The sequence below is a fragment of the Pan troglodytes genome, chromosome 13, assembly GCF_028858775.2.
Source record: "Pan troglodytes isolate AG18354 chromosome 13, NHGRI_mPanTro3-v2.0_pri, whole genome shotgun sequence".
Taxonomy (NCBI): domain Eukaryota; kingdom Metazoa; phylum Chordata; class Mammalia; order Primates; family Hominidae; genus Pan; species Pan troglodytes.
The window spans coordinates 93,469,640-93,495,110 of record NC_072411.2 but is presented as its reverse complement, the minus strand read 5'-3'; the positions used below and the strand labels follow the sequence as shown (position 1 = coordinate 93,495,110).

At 38.0% G+C, this 25,471-nt stretch overlaps 1 protein-coding gene across 7 annotated transcripts in view; it reads right to left on the bottom strand.

The window, feature by feature from the left end:
* Positions 1–3,213: 3,213 nt before the first annotated feature.
* MYO1B (myosin IB) overlaps positions 3,214–25,471 on the bottom strand; it is a 178,960-nt gene continuing 156,702 nt past the window's right edge. For all 7 annotated transcript variants that reach the window (XM_003309371.7, XM_009443899.5, XM_009443898.5 and 4 more), the window contains 7 exons: positions 20,174–20,248; positions 19,186–19,320; positions 17,194–17,300; positions 14,184–14,316; positions 13,695–13,847; positions 12,139–12,266; positions 3,214–4,540 (listed from right to left, as the gene is read on the bottom strand). In XM_003309371.7, the coding sequence (XP_003309419.1) occupies positions 4,417–4,540; positions 12,139–12,266; positions 13,695–13,847; positions 14,184–14,316; positions 17,194–17,300; positions 19,186–19,320; positions 20,174–20,248 (855 nt within the window). In that variant the 3' untranslated portion in view covers positions 3,214–4,416. The remainder of the gene's footprint in view (positions 4,541–12,138; positions 12,267–13,694; positions 13,848–14,183; positions 14,317–17,193; positions 17,301–19,185; positions 19,321–20,173; positions 20,249–25,471) is intronic.

Here is a 25,471-nt window from a genome sequence, read left to right as displayed (position 1 = left end):
ATTTTGAAAATGATCTTCAAACCAAAGAAAATGAGGCAAACATTCCATGATCTGGAGGAAACCAACTCAAAACAATTAATTTTCTCCTGTGTGGCAAATGAAATAAAAGCTGATGAGACCAGAAAGCATGTGCCACCTCGTCAAGGTCACGGCTTCCTAGGGTTTAGCTAACAAAAACCTAAGAATCAAAGAGCACACAACAGAATTATTAAAGTAAGACTCAAAGAAAGTGCTCCTCCAATAATAACACAACAGAAAATCTTCGAATGTATGATGAAAACTTACAGCTGTTTTTCTCAACAGGAGGAAAGAAAAGCAAAACTACTGCCCTTCTTTCTCTTCCATTCTACCCCTATGCATCTAATTGTTTTAGTGAATTTGAGTACCACAATATTCATGGAAAAACAATGTCCAGCTTAAAAACAAAGGCTCTTAATATGATACATTCTGGTTAAAACTCATTGTGAGAACAGACACATTAATGAATTTACTAAATCCTTCCCCAGCAACTTACACCATTTCAAAGGTACTTGCTATTTCAAGATTTCAATGAGCCTAAGAAATACCTTACCTATTATATATGAAAAGTAACAGATAAGAAGTTTTGCCTTTTATATTTGGCCTAAAAGCATTTTGAACCATGCTCTAATTATCACAATTATACTCAATTACATGAACTTGAGAGTTCTCAGCATATTAATTGACATGGCATAATAAACAGTTCATTCTCTTAGATTTCTGCCAAATCCATAATATTGAAGATATCCCTATGATTCTCAGAACTCTTGGCCTGCTTCTTTGCCATTACAGACATACCCCCATCACCCCTGGGTATGAGCAAAGCTTTTCAAATTTGAGCTGAAGGCCTTCCATTTGAGTTCTGGGTCCAAGTTATTATTCAAGAGTGTGCAGTACAAAACTGTAATCAAGCCATTAGAGAATAACTATTCCCATACTCCCTTCTTGTCCTGTGGCAGATGGAAATCAAAGTCAAGAGTAGCTGCATCAACTACACTGCATACCTTGGCAACTACCATGTTCTATTTGGTACCCATTACCTGTTTACTTTTTTCAAGCCCATCAGTTAGTCACTCCAGGGTCTGGGTACTCCTAGTCACTACTGGACTAGATCTAGGAGTCTAGGTCCTAGGTGACTAGGTCTAGTCACTCCACTCACTCCTAGAAGTCACTGCAGGGGCCGAGCAACCTTCTAAGTTATGGGTGGGAACAAGTTAGGGCTGTGAGGCCAGGCCAGAATACACAGGAATTCTGGAGTGTCATGAATGCTTTAACTTTCCTTTGCAGGACAGTGACAGAAACCGAGATAAAGGAGTATCAGTTTCTTGCTCACTGTAATAGAGTGATGCCACAGTTATTGGTAACCTCTAGTTCGGCACTGGGGTTGGCAGATTTGGCAGGTATGGCTCACTGGGCCATGTGCAGCCAGAGGGAAGCTTTAGACTAATGGTTCTCATATTTGGGTGAGGGTCACCAAAGGAGGACTTTTTAAGGCATAGACGGCTGTGTGTAGCTATAGAGAAGCTCTAGTAATTTCCCTTGGTGGTTCTCAAACTTCAATGTGTGTGAGTCATCTGGAGATTTTTCTTTTTTGAGACAGGGTCTCACTCTGTCGCCCAGGCTGGAATGCATCTGGAGATTTTCTTTAAAATGTCTGTTTTCAAACTCTATTCCAGAGATTCTCATTTGGTTAGTATAGGGTATGGCCCAGGAACTGGCATGGGTTTTTGTTTTTTTTGTAATTTTTTAAAAACGAGCTTTCTAGCTGGGTGCGGTGGCTCACGCCTGTAATCCCAGCACTTTGGGAGGCCGAGGCAGGCAGATGACTTGAGGTCAGGAGTTTGAGACCAGCCTGGCCAATATGGTCAAACCTCGTCTCTACTAAAAATAAACAAATTAGCTGGGCGTAGTGGTGCATGCCTGTGGTCCCAGCTACTCAGGAGGCTGAGGTAGGAAAATCGCTTGAACCCAGGAAACGGAGGTAGCAGTGAGCTGAGAACGTGCCACTGCACTCCAGCCTGGGTGTTGCAGCGAGACTCTGCCTCCAAACAAAACAAAACAAAACCAAAAATTAAAAAAAAAAAAAAAAAAAAAAAACAGAACAAAAAAACAAGCTTTCCTTGTGGTTTTGAACCAGATTGACGTGCGGTGACATTTTGGGAAACACTGCTCTATAGTGGGTCACCTGGGCCATAGTGGCACTCTCCTTTGTAGTGTGGTCAGGTTATTACTGCTCTTCCCAATGGGGAATGTGAAGGGCTTTCACCTTGGTACATAAGGAAGCTTTCTGGCTGCAGTTCAGCAAATCTTTCCCAACACGTCAAGTCACAACCCATGAAGAATGGGTTCCATGACCAAAAATTATTGAATACTTCAGTGACAAGACTGATTGAACAATCTGCAAATAAGGTATTTGGAAAAATCTAACAAGTAGACCTATGGGATATTTCTCCTTTCCATCCTAGTCTTCCATCCTCAAGTTCCATTTAGGAAGCAACCCAATGATAATGAGTAGGAGACCAGGTAAATCCACCACAGCACATCCATACAACGGAAGAATGAGCAGCTCTTCATGATATTCTGCTAGGTGAAAAAGGCAAGATAAAGAACAATGGCTACAATATAGTCTACTAAAGCAGAAGAACGTAAGAATCTATTTTGATTTCCTTTTGCAAACATATGGACAAAGTAATACAAAAGCAACTAACAACAATGGTTAATGCTTCGGGGAGGGTGGGAACTAAGCAGATAGCTGGTTGATAGGATGCAGAATTTGTAATGTATATATTTTAACACTTACTTACATGCTGAACAATGTGAACATACTGCATGTTATTTAAAACACCACACCCTCTCATTCCCAAATTTCTACTCACCAGTATCAGGAACTATTAATCTACCACTTTAGGCACAAGGCAAGAAGAATCTAAGTAATTACATCCTCTACCTGCACCAATAAACACAAAGACTTCTGAGAACTTCTTTATGTGAGCAATTTTTAAAAATACAAGTCAAGAGAAAATCCCCAGAAAATATTTTCAATTAATGTTTCTGGTTTATAAAAGATAAGTGAAATTCAGTTACACAGAGAACATATAATGTTTGGATTGTAAAACCTTTCTGAGAGATGATACATTGACACACAACATTATGAAAATAGCTTGAGATACAAAAATACAGTTGTGATTCAGGAAATGGCACCAAATTAGAACAATTTTATTATTTAACATAATACCAATGTGTATATACATTATCCTCCCAAATAAGAAACAATTTGATTCCAAAGTTTAAAATGTAGTTTCCAAAATGAACCCTTGTAAATTTGAAGAAAAAGAAAGAAAGCCCTGCAAGTTACACAAATTTTGATCCATGACTAAAATAGGCACCCTGTACCAATCACCTTTCTCATACAAAAATGTATATTATAAATAAAACTTTCAAAAAAGATCTTGGATGTTTTATTGCACATCATACAGAATGTTTTACTGCTATCTGAATGGCTTTTAGCCCTTTACTTTGTTAGGTGTTTAAAATATCTACTCAAATTTGGGTGAAAACAATATTCTGGAGATACTATCATTTCGAGGATCATATATGGTATTTACCAGAAACAGAAACATATAATCTTACTGGACTGCTTCTGTCACTTTTTCTAAAATAAGAATGACTTCTATTTTCTACTGTTACAAGTAATTACCAGAGTTTTAAACAAATTAAAAGTCCTGTTCAAATGTCAGTTTTCTTTTTTTCAAACAGAAACCACATGTAGAGGGATTTAACCTGGTCATTCATTTCTGCCCCCTCTTAGGACCAGCCCTTCTTGAAGCCTATATTGTTAAATATCATACTACAGGGTTCCTAATAATGCTGTCCATCATTAACAGTTATTGTTTTGGTCTCACCATTTCTAAACCTTCTTAGATGTCGTTAAACCAGCACAAACCAGCCAGAATGCAATGGACTCAAAAACAAAAAGGTTCCTAATAAGTTTTCATACCATCTAGCACAGTGCCTAGCATAGAGTAGGCATGGAATAAATATCTGATGAATGAATGCAGTATCTTTTAAGACCATTTCCTATGCTTATATTAATTAATGATTTATGAGTAATATGCTGATTTAGGGTACACAGACCTAACGTGATGACTAAAGGAAGAACACATCAGACATGAAAATAGACACTGTTAGTTTCTACAATCCTGCTCCAGGACAGAACATGTATTTGAAAGGTTAAAACTATTCCAATAATAAAAATTGATTAGTCAAATATTTTTATTTTGCCAAAGAACTCTAAAAGCCTTTGGTGATTCCCAAACATACAATGAACCCCAAATAAAACAAAACCAAATTGCACTATTACAAAGAAACAAGTCCATGAAAGTAGAGAGGAGGCGCCAGTTAAGGGACAGCAACTTCAAGGAGACGGTTGTTTTTTCGTTTACATGTTGGGACACTCCCATTTTTCTGGTTTCCCTGAATAAACTTCACACATACTTTGTCCTGTCTGAACTGTACCAGGAACCTAGGAGAAAAGAATAAAACAAATTAAAGTATACACAAAACAGCTCATGATTACAATAACACTTGCTTTTGTATTTTAATGGATACTGATCTTGACAAGTACAGGCTGCGCATCCCTAACCTAATCCGAAAATCTGAAACCTCCAAACTCTGAAATGTTTAAAGCACTGACATGATGCTTAAAGGAAATACTTGCTGGAACATTTCAGATTAAGACTGAAACATTAAGTATAATGCAAGTACAGTCTATGGGCTACCTAACAACGTTTCAGTGAACAATGAACCACATATATGATGGTGGTCCCATAAGCGCGGAAAAATTCCTATGGCTTAGTGACGTCATAGCTCTCCTAATGTAGGGCAATACACTACTCATGTTTGTGGTGACTGATGTAAACATACCTAATTCACTGTCAGTCATATACGATAGGGGTCCTATAAGATTATGATGGAGCTGGCCTATACAGTCGTACCATTTTTTTGTCTTTTATACTGTATTTTTACTGTACTTTTTCTGTTTAGATAGACAACTATTTACCATTGTGTTACAATTGCCTACAGTATGCAGTACAGTAACATGCTATAAACAGTTGGCTATACTATAATATACAGCCTAGGTGTGTAGTAGGCTATACCATCCACGTTTGTGTAAGTACACACTCTATGATGTTTGCACAAAATCACCTAGTGACACACTTCTTAGTACACATCCCCAAGTTAAATGACACATGACTGTATTCCAAAACAAGAAACTGGGAACACTTCTTGTCCCAAGCATTTCGAATAAGGGAGACTCAACCTGTATCACTTCTTCCCATGAGTACTTCTTACATAGAATTGTATCAATGCAATTTACCTCCAGTAGTCCTCATTTAGCCCTAAGGAAACTAAAGTTCATTAACTCATCATATTCTAGTAAGGTAGAAAGGCTAAGAATTATTTCTGTGTTTCAAATGGAAAGACCAACAGGTTATATTTCCATTTTTCCATGGCAAAAAAAATATGGGAGGGGGCTCCTATTAAATTATCAACAAATTGAGAAAATGAGGTAAAGAATTTCACAAAAGGAAGGGGCCTGGCAACCCTCTAGTCTATGGCTTCTAAACACTGGTTACTCACATATGTCCTACATAGTTTTTGTCGTTATCTGCATAGTATGCTAATAGCTATTGCTAGCTTAAATGTATTTCAAAATAATAGTGACCTACAGAATATGCATAAAATCATGTGTCTGATCTACCACATATATCTTTAATACCCATTAAAATATTTATATAAAAATTATAAAAATTTAAAAAATCCATTAGTGTATAGAAATTAATTCATGGATTAAAAAATCCATTAGTGTATTTTTCCCTCAGTGTATCATGTGGACCACTGCTGGGATAAGAGATGACTTTAGGTGTACAATTGAGCATCCACAGAGGGTTCTTCACACCATCCCTGTGCTGGTGCTGCGAGGAACCCCCAACTGTATATGATGAGATCCCTGAACTGAGGATAGCATCACTGGGGGACATGAGAGCTGCATCGCTGGGCCAGAAACCAGGTCTTCCAGTTCCAAAACCAGTGATCTCTTCTCTCTACCCTCATAATTAGCATAGCATTATGACATTTTCCATATTCTCAGGGATGGTTTTCTCAGTCAATGGCACATTATTAAAGTGAGTCAACCTAACAACCACTGACCACTTACTGACATCCCCCAGCGATGTGAGGATCCACAGCTCTGCTCTGTATACATTAGTTTCAGTTTCAAGGTCTAAAGAGGCCACATTTTGCAAACATTATCTGCTAGAATGAAACAAGGCAAATGTGTTTCTAATTCATCAGTTGTTTTATAAGGATAGTGCTTCTGATCTTTTAAATGGGTTCTTCATTTTCAACTTGAAAGCAATGAGGAAAGGACAGCTATAGTTCCAGATTCAACTATCTGAGATATCTCTCTGGCATATATACTTGTATGTATGTGTCTCAAAAAAAATCTTTCAGGTCTATTGAAAATTCACACATTTTAAAAATCAAACACTTTCACATTTTTATTTTCAAAGACCACTTGTGGCTGGGCACAGTGGCTCATGACTGTAATCCCAGCACTTTGGGAGGCCAAGGCAGGCAGGTAACTTGAGGCCAGGAGTTCGAGACCAGCCTGGCCAACATGGCAAACCCACGTCTCTGCTAAAAATACACAAATTAGCCAGGGATGGTGGTGCATGCCTGTAATTCCAGCTACTCGGGAAGCTGAGGCAGGGGAATCGTTTGCAGCTAGGAGGCAGAGGAGGCTGCATTGAGACGGGATCACACCACCGGACTCTGACCTGGGTGACAGAGGGAGACTCTGTCTCAAAATAAATAAAAAAGACCACTTGTAAGTGTAATAAATGTATAGGAACTTCTTTCCCCAATAACCTTGGCCTACATTAACTGTTTCCATGTCTATAATTCCTGATTAATATTCACACTAGAGGCCAGGCACAGTGGATCATGACAGTAATCCCAGCACTTTGGGAAGCTGAGGTGGTCGGATCACCTGAGGTCAGGAGTTTGGGACCAGCCTGGCCAAGACGGTGAAACCCCGTCTTTACTAAAAATACAAAAATTAGCAGGGCGTGGTGGTGCATGCCTGTAACCTCAGCTACTCGGGGGACTGAGGCAGGAGAATCCCTTGAACCCAGGAGGCAGAGGTTGCAGTGAGCCGAGATCTCGCCACTGCACTCGAGCCTAGGCGACAGAGCAAGACTCTGTCTCAAAAAAAAAAAAAAAAAGATTCACACTAGAAATAACAACAGGCAAGATATATTGAGGATTTGCTACATACCACACTGCGCTTGGCCATTTACTATGTTATTAGATCAGGCTTTAAGACAATCCTAGGAGGTAAGCACTATTATTTATCTTCACCTCATAGAAAAGAGAAAATCCTCCTCCAACAAACAATAACATGGAATGTATTATTTCATGGCATTCATACCAGTTAGAATTTCAAGGTAAAAGGAACATGGATTAGTTGTTTGGATTTCAAATATTCAGAAAACCAACTGTATAACTTAAATGATATATGTGTATCTATTGCACACACGTGTATACCTATATGTATATACACACACATATATTTAAAATGTTTAATGAAACAAATTCACTTTAGTTTTTACTCTATTTGGGAACTTGATTTTAGAAATATAGTCATGCATCATCTAACAAAAGGGATACATTCTGAGAAATGCATCACTAGGTGATTTTGTCATTGTGCAAACATCATAGAGTGAGTGCATTTACCCAAACCTAGATGCTACAGCGTGTTATTGTACTGTAGGTAACTGTAACACAATGGTATTTGTATGTGTAAACTTAGTAAACATAGAAAAGGTACAGTAAGAATAGCATAAAAGATAAAAAATAGTGTACTTGTCTAGCGCCTTTACCATGAATGGGGCTTGCAGGCCTGGAAGTAGCTCTGGGTGAGTCAGTGAGTCAGTTGTTAGTGAATGTGAAGGCCTAGGACATTACATTACTGTATACTTTATAGGTAATTTTTTCTTTCTTCAATAATAAATTAACCTTTGCTTACTGTAACTTTTTGCTTTATAAACTTTACAATTTTAAAAACATTTTTGACACTTTTGTTTTGTTTTTGAGGCAGGGTCTTGGTCTGTCTCCCAGGCTGGAGTTCACTGGAGCAATCATGGCTCAGGGCAGCCTTGGCCTTCCCGGGCTCAGATGATTCTCCCACCTCAGCCTCCTGAGAAGCTGGGACTACAGGTGTGTGTCATCATGGCTGGCTAATTTTTTAATTTTTTTGTTGAGAAGGGGTTTCGTCATGTCGCCCAGGCTGGTATTGAACTCCTAAGCTCAAGCAATCCACCAGCCTTGGCCTCCCAAAGTGCCAAGATTACAGGCGTGAGCCACTGGGCCCGGCTGTTTTTTGGCTCTTTTGTAATAACACTTAGCTTAAAACACAATACTTTGTATAGCTGTACAAAAATATTTTCTTTATAACCTTATTCTATAAGCTTTTCTCTATTTTTAAAATTTTAATTTTTTTAATTTTTACTTTTTAAACTTTTTGTTAAAAACTAAGATACAAACACATTAGCCTAGGCCTACACAGGGTCAGGAGCATCAATTTCACTGTCTTCTATCTCCATGTCTTGTCCCACTGGAAAGTCTTCAGGGGTAATAATACACATGGGGCTGTCTTCTCCTAAGATAACAATGCCTTCTGAAATATCCCCTTAAGGACCTGCCCGAGGCTGTTTTACAATTAACTTTTTTAACATGTAGGCATACACACTAAAATAAAGATAAAAAGTACAGTATAGGCCGGGCGTGGTGGCTCACGCCTATAATCCCAGCACTTTGGGAGGCTGAGGCGGGCAGATCACGAGGTCAGGAGATCGAGACCATCCTGGCTAACACAATGAAACCCCACCTCTACTAAAAGTACAAAAAATTAGCCGGGCGTGGTGGCGGGTGGCTGTAGTCCCAGCTACTCGGGAGGCTGAGGCAGGAGAATGGCATGAACCCAGGAGGCGGAGCTTGCAGTGAGCCGAGATCACGCCACTGCACTCCAGCCTGGGCAACAGTGCAAGACTGAGTCTCAAAAAAAAAAAAAAAAAAAAGTATAGTATAGTAAATACATAAACCAGTAACAACATCATTTATTATCAAGAGTTACATATTGTACATAATTGTATGTGCTTTTACTTGTATACAACTGGCAGTGAAGTAGGTTTGTTTACACCAGCAGCAGCACAAACATGTGAGTAGTGCCTTGCACTATAACATTACAACAGCTGTGACATCAATAGACAGAAGAATTTTTCAGCTCCATTACAATCTTAGGGGACCACCGTCATCTGTGCAATCCATTGCTGACCAAAATGTCATTATGTGGTGCATAACTGCATTACACATCTTGCAGGTTATCCTTAAAATGCAATCTAGTTACACATTGAACAGCTTAGAAGTTTAAGGACTAGAAACTATAAAGCAGCTGAATCTCTGAATGAATTCAATTCTCACTTCTATATGTACAAGTTTAAATTCCACTGAACAGGCTGGGCGCGGTGGCTCACGCCTGTAATCCCAGCACTTTCAGAGGCCCAGGGGGGCGGATCACCTGAGGTCAGGAGTTCGAGACCAGCCTGACCAACATGGAGAAACCCCATCTCTACTAAAAATACAAAATGAGCCAGGCGTGGTGGTGCATGCCTGTAATCCCAGCTACTCAAGAGGCTGAGGCAGAATAATCCCTTGAACCCGGGAGGCGGAGGTTGCGGTGAGCCAAGATCGTGCCACTGCACTCCAGCCTGGGCAACAAGAGCGAAACTCTGCCTCAAAAAAAAAAAAAAAAAAAAAATCCACTAAAGAGTAAACAGGACTTTGACTCTCTTTCCATAAACTGACATCCACTTATCCATAATGATTACAGAATCTAGGTTTGTTAGAGTAACTACTTCTACTTCTGGGAAGGAAAAAGCAAGGAAGGGCTTAGTCACTAAACTGCATGTGGTTTTCAACACTGGTTCTATAGAGCTAGCGAAGCCACTTAGGGTTGACACATAAAGGAACAGGAGCCCCTGCCTATGACTTTGGACATTTTCATTTAAATTCAAAATGCTCCCTAAGGAGATTTACGATCCTTACCTACAAACTTCCTCTGCAGGCTTCCTGTGCCACCTGGGGAAGGGACCCACGGGTGGTACGTAGAGTCCTATGAACTGTTTTATTTTTATGAGACCAATCAATAATTAGGCACTGGAGAATGAAAGGCATTATAATGCTACCCAATGTTTGTTTTCTTCATGTGGCCACATTATAAATCTTCGCTTAGACAACTGTTTACTGAAAGCTTATGGCATCCAGAACATCACACGCCCTCTGTGACAGGGCAGGGCCCTTGCTGCCCAGAGCGAACTGTCCCCCTTTCCCAGATGGCACACCTTCGAACACAAGCTGTGAGAGCTGCTGAAGGAGCTCTGTGGTTGACTATGTTTAGGAATCACGCCACACGCTATCCCCGCAAAGCTCCTCAGGAGAATCACAACAAGATTTCAGGGGCTCTGAGATGTAATGTAGTGAAGAAAGATTTTAAATTTCCATCAGAGAACAATTTTTTCACAGTACATTGTTATTAGCATCCTGTACAAGCAATGTTCCTAGAATCCCGGTTTGGGAAATGCTTAAAAATAGCAGTACTTTGTGGTCTGGATGTTGGTGTGATTTCCTTTCTGTGTAAAGATGAGTTTATTCACATAGTGGGACAACTATGAGACTGCTTCGTCTGTACACTGAGGAGCTTCTGCTGTCTGGGATACATACGATCTTCCCATGATGAGTGAGAATTAGCAGCCCCACCAAAGCCCATTCTCCCAGATTATGAAAAACTTCAACTATTATAAAGGGATTTTAAAGCTCTAATAGGCCCTAACGTGTTAAATCCTTAACTGAAACACACCAACCATTATCTTTTTTCCTAATTTCTTTATGAGAAAGATCTCATTAACAAGAAAAGTTATTTAGTCCGAACAGCAATTTCCAATATAGAGTATACATGAAGCCCAACCTCCCACCCAAATCTAAACACTTCAATGAGAACTTAAGAAAAGCCCACAGCACTGCAAAATCCTAACATATCAAAGAGAGTCTGACTTACAAAGGGGCAGAAATGGGTGTAAATTTATTTTAGAAAGACTTTTAGGAAGAGTTGAAACAGAATAGACTAGAAAATTCTTAATTAGAAAAGAATATAATTTCCTGAGCAATCTAGACATGCAAAGAAGTATATAAGCAGGTAAACAATCTATTGAAAGGTAACCAATTAAGTATAATCAACACAGTAACTCAGATTTGTCCAAAACACTTACATAGATAGATACAATAAATCAGGGGATGCCCCAACCTGTATGCAAATAACTAACTTCTATAATCAGAACCCTAATGAGAAATTGAAGAAGCAAATTTCAAATTTATACCAGTCTCAGATGTCACCACATCAAAGAGGCCTCCCTGACTCTTTTTTTTTTTCTGAGACGGAGTCTCACACTGTCACTCAGGCTGGAGTGCGGTGGAACGATCTCAGCTCATTGCAATCTCCGCCTCCCGGGTTCAAGAGATTCTCCTGCCTCAGCCTCTTGAGTAGCTGGGATTACAGGCGCCCGCCACCATGCCCAGCTAATTTTTTTTGTATTTTAAGTAGAGACGGTTTCACCATGTTGGCCAGGCTGGTCTTGAACTCCTGACCTCATGATTCGCCTGCCTCGGCCTCCCAAAGTGCTGGGATTACAGGCGTGAGCCACTGCGCCTGGCCTACTCTCTGACTCTTAACCCTTTTTTTCCTCCATAAACACTTGTTAGCCAAAATCTTATCAACTATTTCATCATTTTATTTGTACATACTGGTCTCTTCCACTAGGATGTCAGGTACATGAGGTTGGAGACTTGGTCAGTGTCATTCACTGCCCATTTATCATGTGGAACAACTACTAGACACCTACCTGGTACTTAATAAGTAGTTGTATTAATGAATGAGATCGAGAGCTGAACTAAAACAAAAAAGCTGAAAGAGAAAAAGGGTTTTCAAACAATACATGAACGTACTCATCGGAAATCTCAATATTGAGCTTCTGTTTGGTTTGGCTGAGAGTCGTGCGATAGAGCTTGGTGGCCATTTCAATCAGGTGATCACTGCTGAAGAGAAAGTCTCCTTTACTCGCTGCTTCTGAGCCCTGCAAGGACAAACCAAGAGTCGGTCATAATTAAAGATACCTTAGAAGGTCAATATTTACAGGCTTGGCTAAAAACATACTTACAGTCTCTTTAAAACATCAGATCCTGGAATCCATTCTCCCAAGGTAAACAATAATGACAAAAGCAGTGTTTCTTCCAACTTGCTCAGAGCACTTTAGTAAGGTTACCTAATCCCCTTCTACCTAAAGTCGGTGGATGCAGCAGAAGCACCATCTGCATCACTTGGAGCTTGCTAGAAAAGCAGAATCTCAGGCCCTACCACAGCCCCAGTGAATATGAAACCACAACACAACCTCCAGGTATGGGTTTACACATTCAGGTGTGAGGAGCATGGACCTATCCCGCAACTCTTCTGAAGGACTTGATTAAAAAACTTTTCAGCGATTTGGTTAAAACCCTAATGACAACACTTCCAACAAATATCCTAGGGCAGTGGCTCTCAGCCTTAGCTGTGCAAGGGAATCATCTGGGTTTATTCAAAAAAAAAAAAAAACATGATGCTTGTGCCCCCTCTGAGAAATTCTAATTTGATTTCATAGGGGTATGGCCTGGGCATCAGAATTTTTAAAGTTCCCAAGCTGTTTACATGTGTCACTGAGGTTGAGAATCACTGTCCTAGTATTTGATATGCCCCCTTTAAGTTAAGATCCAAAATAGGGTAAACAGGCTAAGGGAAGCTTTGGGGATTTTTCTAAGTTTAGGGTTGGCCAGAGAGTAACATTATTAGCTAGACACATGTCCCTACATATGATCAATATTTGCTAACTTTTGTTTATTCAGTGACTATGTGTTATGTGACAGGCCCTGTTCCTCCAGTGTCTCATTTAATCCTTAATCCTTACAACAATGCTATGAAGTAGGCACTCTTACTATCCCCATTTTAAAGATGAGAAAAAGTAGATAGGCACACACAAATTAAATGCCTTGGCCAAAATCATCATAAAGTGAGTGAGACCAACTCCAGAACCTACATGTAACCACTGCATCGAAGCCAGGAGTCCTGGTTAAGCTAAAGGCACAGAACACTAAAAATTATTTAGGTTAAAATTAACTGGCGGTTATTTTATTTTAGTTGTATCCTTTAATGTAAACCCCCAGATTAGAGATGAACATTAAGACATTTACTAAGTTGATACATAGAAGAAAAAACAGGAGAAAACAAAATTTAAAACATCTTGATATTTCTATGTATTAGTCTCAAAAAGTAAAGTAAACTGGTCAATAAAAGTGATTAACTTTATTCAATTACTGAAAAACTGAGTCCGAGATTTTACATAGGGGCGAATATCCAAAATTTGCAAATTAGCAAGGCAGATATATAAACTGCGATAGGATTACCAGATATGGAAATTTTTTAAATCAATGGCTGAGAGATTAAGCACAGAAATCTTCTGTTGAACCTTTACCTCTTTGAGATGGACGGCGAAGAAGCCATCATTTTGTGAGCTCATTGATACCTTGGTCACATCCACCAATGGAACCTCTGACTTGATTTGTCCAGACTTTTGGTCAGCAAGAAGGAGATTATTGTTTGTTAAGAGGAAAATCCGAGATGTACTCTAAATCAAAATAAAAAATAGTATAAAACCAATGATCACAAATATTCAAAAATGGTCCATGAGTTTAAGGCATTATTTGCAAAAATTCCAATATCCTTCAACAAACATACCTATGTAAACCAAGAACACAGTAAAGAACATAAATAATATGTTTTATTTCATAAAAATGTCAGAGAACAAGCAAAATTCCACCTAAGCTTAAAGGTAAGGGGAAATAGCCGCCTTCATAGTTAACTCTACTGAGAACATGAAATGCAAATTTTTACATTCAGAAAACAGGGTGACTATCCCAACTAATAGGTACTTCTTATCAGTCTTCAAGGTTAGCATTTTTACCTTCCCATTAGCACGGTTAATTTTGTTCACGACTTCAGCAATGATGATCTTTTCTTCAATGGCATCTTTGAGTTTCTTATACTTGGGGTTCTTGTTGATTTCCAGGTAAGCCCCTTGGAATGGTTGCCCAACACTAAAGGAAAAAAATTCCTGCACATTAGAAATAGTTTCAAATGAAAGTACTACTAAAAAAAGGAAACAGGTCAGTTGATTCTAAGGAGTAGCTGACAACTTCATAAAAACTGATTTCAATTTATTTTATATATTACACTTACATCTGTCCTAAATATAAGTTGGAAATGAAACCTTAAACCTATTTCAAATACATTTTTGGGGTGATCATGGCATTTGGTGGGCAGGACTTTGATAATAATCTTATCACATGGAACAATCAAGACAGAAATCACTCATAAGAACAACAGCTAAGACTCAAGTACATGGCCTCATGTGAAGGAAAAGGCAATTTCTTCTAATCTGTTAATATAAAGTTAACAGCTGCTCACAAAGGATTTACTAACGCCTTCAAACAATATGTGGCAGTGAAAAAAGAGCTGAAATCATTACCATCACCTGCTCTAAAGAAAAATTTCATTTCTTGCAGAGAATAAGAAAATCAATAGGCCTTCTGGGAAAGAACAGATCCAGGGCAATCACTTTAGAAGAAAACTATAGAACACTTAATATTAACATGTAACTGTGGTTCTAAGTAGGCAATACAGATGGTCTCTGACTTGGTTTGACTTAGGGTTTTTCAACTTTACAGTGGTGCTCATAAACCATTCTGTTTTTCACTTTCAGTACGGTGGTCAATAAACCACATGAGATATCCAACACTTTATTATAAAACAGGCTTTGTGTTAGATGATTTTGCCCAACTGTAGGCTAATGTAAGTGTGCTGAGCATGTTTAAGGTAGGCTAGGCTAAGTGATTGTGTTCAGTAGGTTAGGTGTATTAAATGCATTTTCAACTTACGATATTTTCAACTTCATATGACATATGACAACTTCATAAAAATTGACTTCAATTTATTTTATACATTACGCTTGCATCTGTCCTAAATATAAGTTGGAAATGAAACCTTAAACCTATTTCAAATATATTTTTGAGGTGATCATGGCATTTGGTGGGCAGGACTTTGATAATAATCTCATCACATGGAACAATCAAGATAGAAATCACTCATAACCCATATGATGGGTTATCTGTGTGTAACTGCATCATAAGTTAAGCAGCATCTGTATATGAAAGGAGAATCAAGCCTCTTCTCCTAGAATATGCCTCTAAATGGACAGAAGTAACCAAAGCAAACATTCAGAATCAGGGCAATTTTTTTTTTCCCAAACAAACTAATTTTTGTAAAAGGTTAACTGTACACTTATCACTAAGATATCAATTTCCCTAAAGACTTGTCGGGGGACTCTTTCAGGACAGGTTCATCAAAGGCACCAAGGAAAAACTGCTGCTTCAAGGAATCTATAAGCTTCATTTTGAGCTACAAAGTTCTGGCAATTTGCAAATACAAATTTAAATGCTTATGTTGTGGGTGGAGGATCAGGGAAGAAAAATCCACGTAGGTGGTCAGCGTTTCACAGCTCTCAGGATATAAAAGGCCAACTCCCATAAGAGCTGCCACTTTGCAGGGTGGTGGGAGGCTAAATTATTCCACCTCTCTCACTGCTGTGGGGTGAGTGTGCCACTATCCCTGAAAACTGATAAGACTACCCAAAAAGGACTTGGCTTGAAGTTAACTTTTTTTGGTTCCTATTCAACTGTGTTTTAAATTATAAAAATGCTAACAGGCTTTTAAATTGTTTCCTCAAAGATGTATTTTCCAGCCTGTAGTTTCTGAAGAGTCATCCACAGGAAATGTTCATTAAGAAGGTTATTCCCTAATTTAAAAATGTATAAAAAAAAAGCTGAATAAAATTAGTTGCTGAAGCAAGCATACAGACAAATTCTCCTGTTTGAATATGCTTTATATAACAGGCACTTTGGACAACTTTGGATTTAGACACTGTGTTTGACTTAAGGGAGTATGTATCACCTCAAGCAGCCACATCAGCTAACCAATGAAGTTGTACAATTTAAAATATTTAAACCCAGTGAGTCTGGCAATGTATATTCCTTTAATCCTTTAAAAGGAAGATATTTTAAATGTGTACAAAGTCACAGAGAATATAAACATAATTTATGTAATAAATGTGAATATACTCAGCATATAATACATTCTTTCTTTGGCCATTCATTGGGAGAAGCTTAAAGTTGTTACAGATTTGGCTTGAAATTGTACAATCTACTTTTTTATAAACACCAGACGAAAATGGGATTAGATTGCTGGGAGGAAGTGATGAATGCAGGAGATGTAAGACTATTGGGATAAACAGTCTTTACCAAGGACTTCACTTGCTGAACTTGGGATTGGTGTTCCTTCTTTTTCTGAGTCCATGGTGTCTAAAATAAAGGAACTGAACGTGCTGTACAGGCCACAGAAGTCATATCCGTTGAGTTAGCAGACCAAAGGGCACCACAGACCAGTGCTCAAGCAACACTCAAAAAGTACTATCCTGGCTCGCTCTTTCATTTACCTTACAAATAAGTTTCTGACCTTGCTTGCTATGGCAGGAAGACTGGAATGGTGATTAAAGTATATTGCCAACAGAAATTTGGCTAGTCTTTGAAAACTACGGAAAAGGAACAGGAATTTACAATGCAAACGTATCTTAACAGGCTATATAATTTTTATGTTAAATGACTTCTAATTATTTAGTAAAGTGTTTGAGCTAATGCTAATGGAGTGAAACCAACAATCGTAACCGCATTTCATTAAACTGCACTATAGAAGCCATAGCTCAAATAAATGTGTTTACATCAAGCTGATTATAAAATGATTCACAGAACTAAAAATCACTCATCTAAGACTGAAATCAAACACCAGGCAAAACGGCGTACAAATATACTTGAGAAACTTTTATAATCCTGAATTTTATGGGTAAAGCAAAGCCATAATACCTAGATGGGTATAAAGCCTTCTTGTCTTTGAAGAGTTCACTGGCTTCTAGTTTCTCTTCATAAATAAGTTTCTGCTGGTCTGTGAATTGGTCCCTGTATTTTTTACACTGTGAGATATGAGAAGAAAGAAACAAAACATCATTTATATAAATAAATCATTACTCATTCTTAAATATGCTAAGACAATTTATCAGCAACAAGAATAAGGGAGAAAGTACAAAACATTCACTAAAAAAGGCCCAAAACATTTTTCCCTTGTGGGTTTTAAAAAGTTTGTCTTGGAAAATGTCAGAGTATTATTTGTATTGCAGAACCTGGGATGCTTCTTCAAAACACACCAGGGCCTAGTGGGCATGGGCCTTGCAAGTACTATTTCCTCCCACTATGTCAATCCTTGGAAATCCTCTAGTCCTGAGGCTGTCACTCTTCTAGAGAGACTCACAGTAAAAATATTGTGCATCACAATCCACTAAGCACATTTCCACACACATACAGAGAAAATTGACACAAAAGCGTCACAAAACAATACTCAATCCTTTCTATATATTGTACACTCTGCTATTTTCTATTCTATTGCATTTTATTGAAAAACGCTGGTAGTAATCCACTAAATTGATTTCATGACCACAAATATGCCATGACAGTTTGAAAACCACTGCTCCAAATCCCCCCACTACCATTTTACAATAGGGATGAGGGACCTGAGATATCCCCTTTCACTCCATCTCTGAAGCTGCAATGAGAGGAGACAGTGGCCAGAGGAGCAGGGCTAGGTTTTTTAGATGAGCATTCCTAGAAATTCAGTTACAGGTGTGGTCAAGTGCTACTGAAATAATTGCATGAAGAAGTGTGAGCATTGCTGCTGACCCTTTCCATGGAAAGGCTCCCTTCAGGAATAAACAGCCCTCATCTCCCACCTCCAATCCAATGGAGGGATGGGTGAGATTGCAAAGCCAGGGGAGGGCAGAGGTGGTGCAGATCCCCAGCAATGGGAGCTCCCTGTCATTATTTCTGAAAACAGTTTCTGGGTTAGACTCAAGAAAGGAGACAAGCCATTAAGAGGTTCATGAACCTCGCCAAATTGGCTGTTAGAGAACAGAACTCAGAATCCAGTTCCTTATGTTGTATGGTACCACTTATCAAGCTAATCAGCGATAATGTCACTCTATACATAGATGATTCTAACAAAAAAACAAGCCCACCGTGCTGGGCAGGAAAGTTTCCTGGAGGATGTGTGTACTGAGCATTCATTTACTAAATACATGCCCTTCCATCTCATGATTTTATTACATCTGATAACTGCATATATTTAACATTCCACATATCAACTGACTAGGTTATCGAAGTAAGGTCAACATCTATACAAGTGCCCCAGGTGTTCCATGCTGGGCAACATCTAAATTACAAGCCATGTCCTCTTATATAAAATAAGAGAGCTAAAATAAAAGGCAGTATAAAACAGATTTCCAGCTTCCCTGTAATTTAGATAGAGAATGTGTTACTATCTTTAGGGACAGGAAAAAGCCTTTTTTCCCACCCATCAAAGTGTGTGTGTTCACATGTATTATCTGATTATCTGTTCTGTACATCTGATAAAGTAAACTCTTCAATTTGCAGGATTTAACTATGTTGCCTGAAGGTGTCCAAATTTTATGATTTCTCTGTCCTACAGTATTCCTTTAGACAAAGAGAGAAACAAATGAACAAAAAACTGAACTACTTGAGAGCAGCTGGAACCTGGAATGGAAAGAAAATGCAGCCCTGTGCTCCCCGTTCCAGCCAGGGCCGAGAGGCGACCGCACAGGGAACGCCTGGGCCGCTGCAGGGGCTCTCGTAGAAACTCAATATGGTGCATGGGGGAAAATCACCAAAGTCCTCAAGTAATCCTCTTTGAGGCAAAGGAAGAATGTGTTAACAGTTTTGATTTTATGTGTTTTCAAACACTCAAAATAAATAAGAAAGTCTCCGAAAAGATGTAACATGACATTTTACCCTCCACAAGTGGAAAATCCTTTTTAGCTCCTTGTGAGTAGAATCCAAGAATAAGTAAGGTCTTGAGGGCCAATTCTTGTCTATTGGAGATAAGGAAGGCATCTTATTTTTCATTTCCAAGAAGTATTTTTGCACCTGTGATGGGTTGACAGAAAATACTACATGAGGAAAATATACCACAAAAGATACTGTTTTACATACATCATGATCAAATAAACGAGACAATAGTAGAATTTGTTTAACTTTGGAATGTATAAAACTGTAACTCATCTGGGAAGTCTCTATTCCACTCTTTCATACTGGTTGGGGAAATATGAGTTCCACCAAATGGTTAAGAGAAAAGAAGAATAGTAATGCTAACACTCATATTAACACTAATGCTAATACCAGCTAGCTCTATAGAGCTGTATTGTCTAAAATGCAGTCACTAGTCACACAGGCTATTTATATTTACATTTTAAGTAATTAAAATTAAATTAAATTTAAAAATCCAGTTCCTTAGTCACACTAAGTGGCAGTGGGGGCTGGCTCCAGAGTTTGCAGTCTGTTCAGCACTACATACACCTCTCTGAAAGATGGAGAACTCCAGAGTCCATGTGGGTGGAGCTGCACAGCCTGGCTCCCTGTCACCCCTCTCCCCACTAATTTGCTTGCCAGCCTTGCCCTGCCACAGCTCATGGCAGTTTCACAGGGTAAGGTCATGGCTTTCTTGGATCCACTTTCCCCCAAAAGTTCTCTCTGTCAAATAAGGCAAACACTGTATTAATAATATACGGGCCATTAACAACTCTTTCTGACACAATTCTACCAGAATTTGGAAGAAGATGATTTTAAAAGATAACTAACTCTCAGTGTCACAGCTATGATTTAATTATTATTTAAAAAGTCACTTTTGTCATTTAGGAAAAGGCACATTTTATGGAGTTGGTGATATTAGGTGGGTAATTCCACAATGCTGATTATCCACAGACATAAAGTGTCAACTTACAATTCTCTGAAGTGTAAACTCATAGATTTTCTTTCCAGCATTGGCTCTGAAGAATTTCCTGTATTCTCTACGTACCTTTAAAAAGAAGATGTAGGTTAAGTGGTTAATGTGTGGCTGGTACAGGTCCATAATGATACACCTCTATTAAAAATGAAAAAATGTCAAACAAGTCAGTTTATAAGTGTCCTTTCTAGATTTAGTAAAATAATTGAAACACATTCACATAGTGGATCTTAAGTCAGAGAGAAAGAAATTAAGAAATGTAAAATGATGAAACCAGCATGAATTGATGTTTTAAATCCTCTTAGTAGTTTTTGAAGAATCTGATGATTTGACAAGAAACATTTTACAGGCACAGCTGCAAACGCATCCCCAATTAAAATACATTAAAAATTATATAAAATAATGTTCTCTTCAGATTGTTTTGTAAAAGGCAAAAAGAAAAAAAAAGTCTGAAGAACTGTATCAGTTTCCAAAAGCCTTGCATAGAAGATAAGGCTTTAGTACTACACACTGAGAACTGAATATGGCTAAGAATTTAAATAGAAGCTTTGAAACTACCATTATCTTCCATTTCATTGCATTAATTTTTCTCTATCATCTCTACTCCCACCAAACTTTATACTTAATGCTATCAGAGCACTTAAAACATCATATTATAGTTTTAGTTCACACATTTTTTCCTTGCTACATTGTTATATTTACTTCATATACTAATGTCTAACAAATAACAGTAATGAAGTGGAGTGTTTGTATAACAAATGAATAAATTATATAGTTAAATTTTGAAATTGAAGGAAAAATATCTTAAGTATTTATTACCATCCAGATACAAATGGGAGAGTTAGAATTTAGCAAAATATTAGCCTATCTGAATAATTCAGATATTACATATCTTTTTTCTTTTCTTTCTAGTTTTCTAGGTTTAACTGCACATGTTCAAAATATTTCTACATTACGGGATGTAAGCTAGTAATCTTCTATCCAAATTCAGTTTATAGATAAATGTTCTGTATGCATATTTTTAAGTTAAGAACTTAATATAACAATTCAGACTGCAGATTTCTCTTAAAGTTGTCTAAGATCTAGCAACATTGAGGCCTAGTCCTATAAAATAAGTGCCAGGGAGACCAAAGTAGCTGCTGCTGCCTTTAGATGAGGCATGCATGCTCCAAACTACACGAGTCCCTTTGCTCCTGATCCACCTCCCATCTGATGCTTTCCTCATCTGTATGACCAACCTGGTCCCTCTGAGCATTTTTGCACCAGACCCATTCTCTACATCTAAAGACTGTTAAGGTTTAAAAACTGTAACATATACCATATAGGCAGTTTTTCTTTTTACAGGCATACCTCATTTTAATGCACTTTGCAGACATTGAGTTTTTACAAATTGAAGGTTTGTGGCAACCCTGCATCAAACAAGCCTATTGGCACCATTTTTCCAACAGCATGTGCTCATTCTGTGTCTGTCACATTTTGATAATTCTCACAATATTTCAAACTTTTTCATTATTTTTCTATCTGTAAGATGGTGAACTTAATCAAGAGACAGTGTGTGTATTCTGACTGCTCCACCCATTGGCCATTCTCCCATCTCTCTCCCTCTCCTCGGGCCTCCCTTATTCCCTAAGACACAGCAATATAGAAGTTAATTAATATTGAATTAATAACCCTACAATGGCTTCTCAGTGTTCAACTGAAAGGAAGGGTCACACACTTCTTACTTTAAATTGAAAGCTAGAAATGATTAAGCTTAGTGAGGAAGGCATGTCAACAGCTGAGGCAGGCCAAAAGCTAGGACCCTTGTGCCAAACAGCCAAGTTATAAATGCAAAGGAAACATTCTTGAAGGAAATTAAAAGTGTTATTCCAGTGAACATACAAATGATAAGAAAGTGAAACAGCTTCATTGCTGATAAGGAGAAAATTTTAGTGGTCTAGATATAAGATCAAACCAGCCACAATATCCTCTAAGCAATGCCTAATCCAGAGCAATGTCCTAACTCTCTTCAGTTCTAAGAAGGCTGAGAGAGGTGAGGAAGCTGCAGAAGAAAAGTTTATTAACTTTTCATGAAGGTTAAGGAAAGAAGCAGCAAGTGCTGATAGAGAAGCTGCAGAAAGTTATCCAGAAGATCTAACTAGATCACTCATGAATGTGGCTACACTCAACAACAGATTTCCAATGTAGACAAAACAGCCTGCTATTGGAAGAAGATGCCATCTAGACTTTCATAGCTAGAGAGGAAAAGCTAATGTCTGGCTTCAAAGGACAGGTTGATTCTCTTGTTAAAGAATAATACAGCTGCTAACTTTAAGTTGGAGCTAATGCTCATTTACCATTATAAAAATCCTACAGCTTAGGAATTATGCTAAATCTACTCCGCCTGTGTGCTCCATAAATGGAACAACAAAGCCTGGATGACAGCACATCTGCTTACAGCATGGTTTACTGACTATCTTAAGCCCCATATTGAGACCTACTGCTCAGAAAAGAGAGAACTTTCAAAATATTCATGCACACTGACAAGGCACCTGGTCACCCAAGAGCTCTGATGGAGATATACGAGGAGATTAATGTTTTCATGCCTGCTAACACAACATCCATTCTGCAGCTCATGGATCAAGGAGTAATTCCCAGTCTTATGATTTAAGAAATACATTTTATAAGGCTATACCTGCCATAGACAGTGATTCCTCTGGTGGATCTGGGCAAAGTAAATTAAAAACTTTCCAGAAAAGAGTCATCGGTCTGGATGCCATTAAGAATATTCCAGATTCATGGGAGGAGGTCAAAACAGCCACATTAATAGAAGTTTGGAAGAAGTTGATTCCAACTCTCATGGATGACTTGGAGGGGGCTCACAACTTTAGTGGAGGAAGTAACTGCAGATGTGGCAGATATAGTAACAACTAGAATTAGAAGTGAAACCTGAAGATGGGACTGAATTGCTGCAATCTCAAGATAAGATGGAAATGAACAAGGAGTTGCTTCTTATGGATGACCAAATAAAGTAGTTTCCTGAGATGGAATCTACTCCTGATGAAGATGCTGTGAACACTGTTGAAATGACAACAAAGGATTTGGAATATTCCATAAGCTTAGTTGACAAAACCAGTGGCAAGGTTTGAGAGGATTCAATTCAATTTTGAAAGAAGTTCTACACTGGGTAAAATGCTATCAAATGCCAACATATGCTATACAGAAATCTTTCAGGAAAGGAAGTCAATCTATGTGGCAAATTTCATTGTTATCTTATTTTAAGAAATTGCCACAGCCACCACAACCTTCAGCAGCCACCACCCTCATCAGTCAGCAGCCATCGACATCAAGATAAGCCAAGACTCTCCACCAGCAAAAAGATTACAACTTGCTGAAGGCTCAGATGATGGTTAGCATTTTTTGGCAATGAAGTATTTGTAAAGTATGTACTTTGGCTTTTTAGACATAAGGCTATTAGATACTTAATAGACTACAGTAGAGACAGTGTAAACATAACTTTTATTTGCACTGGCAAACAAAACATTTGTGTGATTCACTTTATTGTGATATTCACTTTATTGCAGAGATCTAGAACTGAGCCTGCAATATCTCTGAGGTATGCCTGTATTCATATTCTAGTTACTGATTATCATCTGTCTTTTAGCCACAGAGTTGTCAGATCCACAAACATTTCTAATCTCAAACTAAGGTGAGAAGGGACAAGGAGAAGAAAAATGTTACCTAATAATTGGCTCCTGAAATTATAATAGTATAGGAAAGCAGACAAATGAAGTTACATAAGAATATATCATTAAAAATATACCTGAAGTCATACTATATTTAGTTGAGCCTCATAACTGAGCTCATTGCTATATGCATTTTGATATTCGACAGGGCAGGTTATTTCTCCCAAAATACAACTACAGACACTAAAAGCCTGGTGACAACATGCTGGCATATACGATGGTGCCCCCTGGGGAACTGGGAGTCTTAAAAAGGCCCACTGCACTTTGTAATTATTTCCACAAGAAAAGTCAATCATTTGAGAGGGCAAAATTATCATTCATATTAACATGATTCTCTTTTAGAAAAAAAAAGTACAAAATTATTATATTCTTGGACTTCAAGTAAGTTTGATCTTATTTCATACAATAATACTGGTTATATAGTAAAGTAGCTCTGTTTTGTTGGAGACTGAGAGGAAAAAAGTTATGTCTAGAGTAAGCCCAGTTAACTTCTGCTAAAATAATATTCCCCTACAAACTCCATTTGCTTTGTAGGTTGCTAGTGTACACCCTTAATGCAAAAATGTTTTGAAATCATATGCAGTTAAACCCAGAAAACTAAAGATGTGAGTTAAATGGGAAAATGTTTACTTTTGTTTGACTTAAAAAAACCGGTTATAGAGCTTGTTTGGAGTTCTTCAAATAGAACATCTGTTAAAATTCATATTTAAGTTACTTCTTAATTACTTCAAATATTACTTGGTGAATATTCAGTATAATCAAAAAGGATAATTTACTAAAGTTTATAGGCTGAAATTGCAGAAAAAAATGCAGATTGTTCAAAGCAGGATTCAGGGATATTTCTAATGGTTGTTCAGACTTAGAGTCAATGATTACTCAGATAATATTCAAATATTTGGAGTAAGATTAAACGTCATAAGATTAAAGTAAAAACAATGATAAGGAATACTGTCAGAAAGGGGCCTAATTATCCCCAAAAGGCAATATGGATGGCTTCCTATGGTGACTAATTATTGAATTTGGGAGACCAGATCCTTACATGGTGTAAAGAATATTCTAAGGGCTTCTCAGAGCTCAGAGTTATTTACTTATGTGTAGTTCTGTACACATAAGTGTACCCTACTGTAGTAAGCACCATTTCAAAATAAACCCTGCCATAATCACAAGGTATTTGAATTCGAGGTTCTCTTTAACATGAATGATCCACTGATCTCTGAATCTCTGAACTCATTCATCAAAATCTGTAAGCTTAGTGATGCAAGACCCTTTGGTTCCGACACTGAACAATTAGAACAATGGTCGCTCTGAAGAAAGCTCTACTGCAGGCAGCCATTATTGGGGCAGAATTGGCACAAAAAGGGAAACAAAAGCCTGGCATCCCTAGGCTGGTCACTGCGGATGTAGGGCAGCTTTTAGCTCAACTATTGTAACTGTGTCTCACAGATTTTAAAAAAACAACTTTACACTCATAAAGATAACAAACTAGAACTTTGATAACATAGTATCTTGAATAAAACATGCCATATTGCTATTACATTAAACCTATTATTTAAAGAAATAGAAATCACAA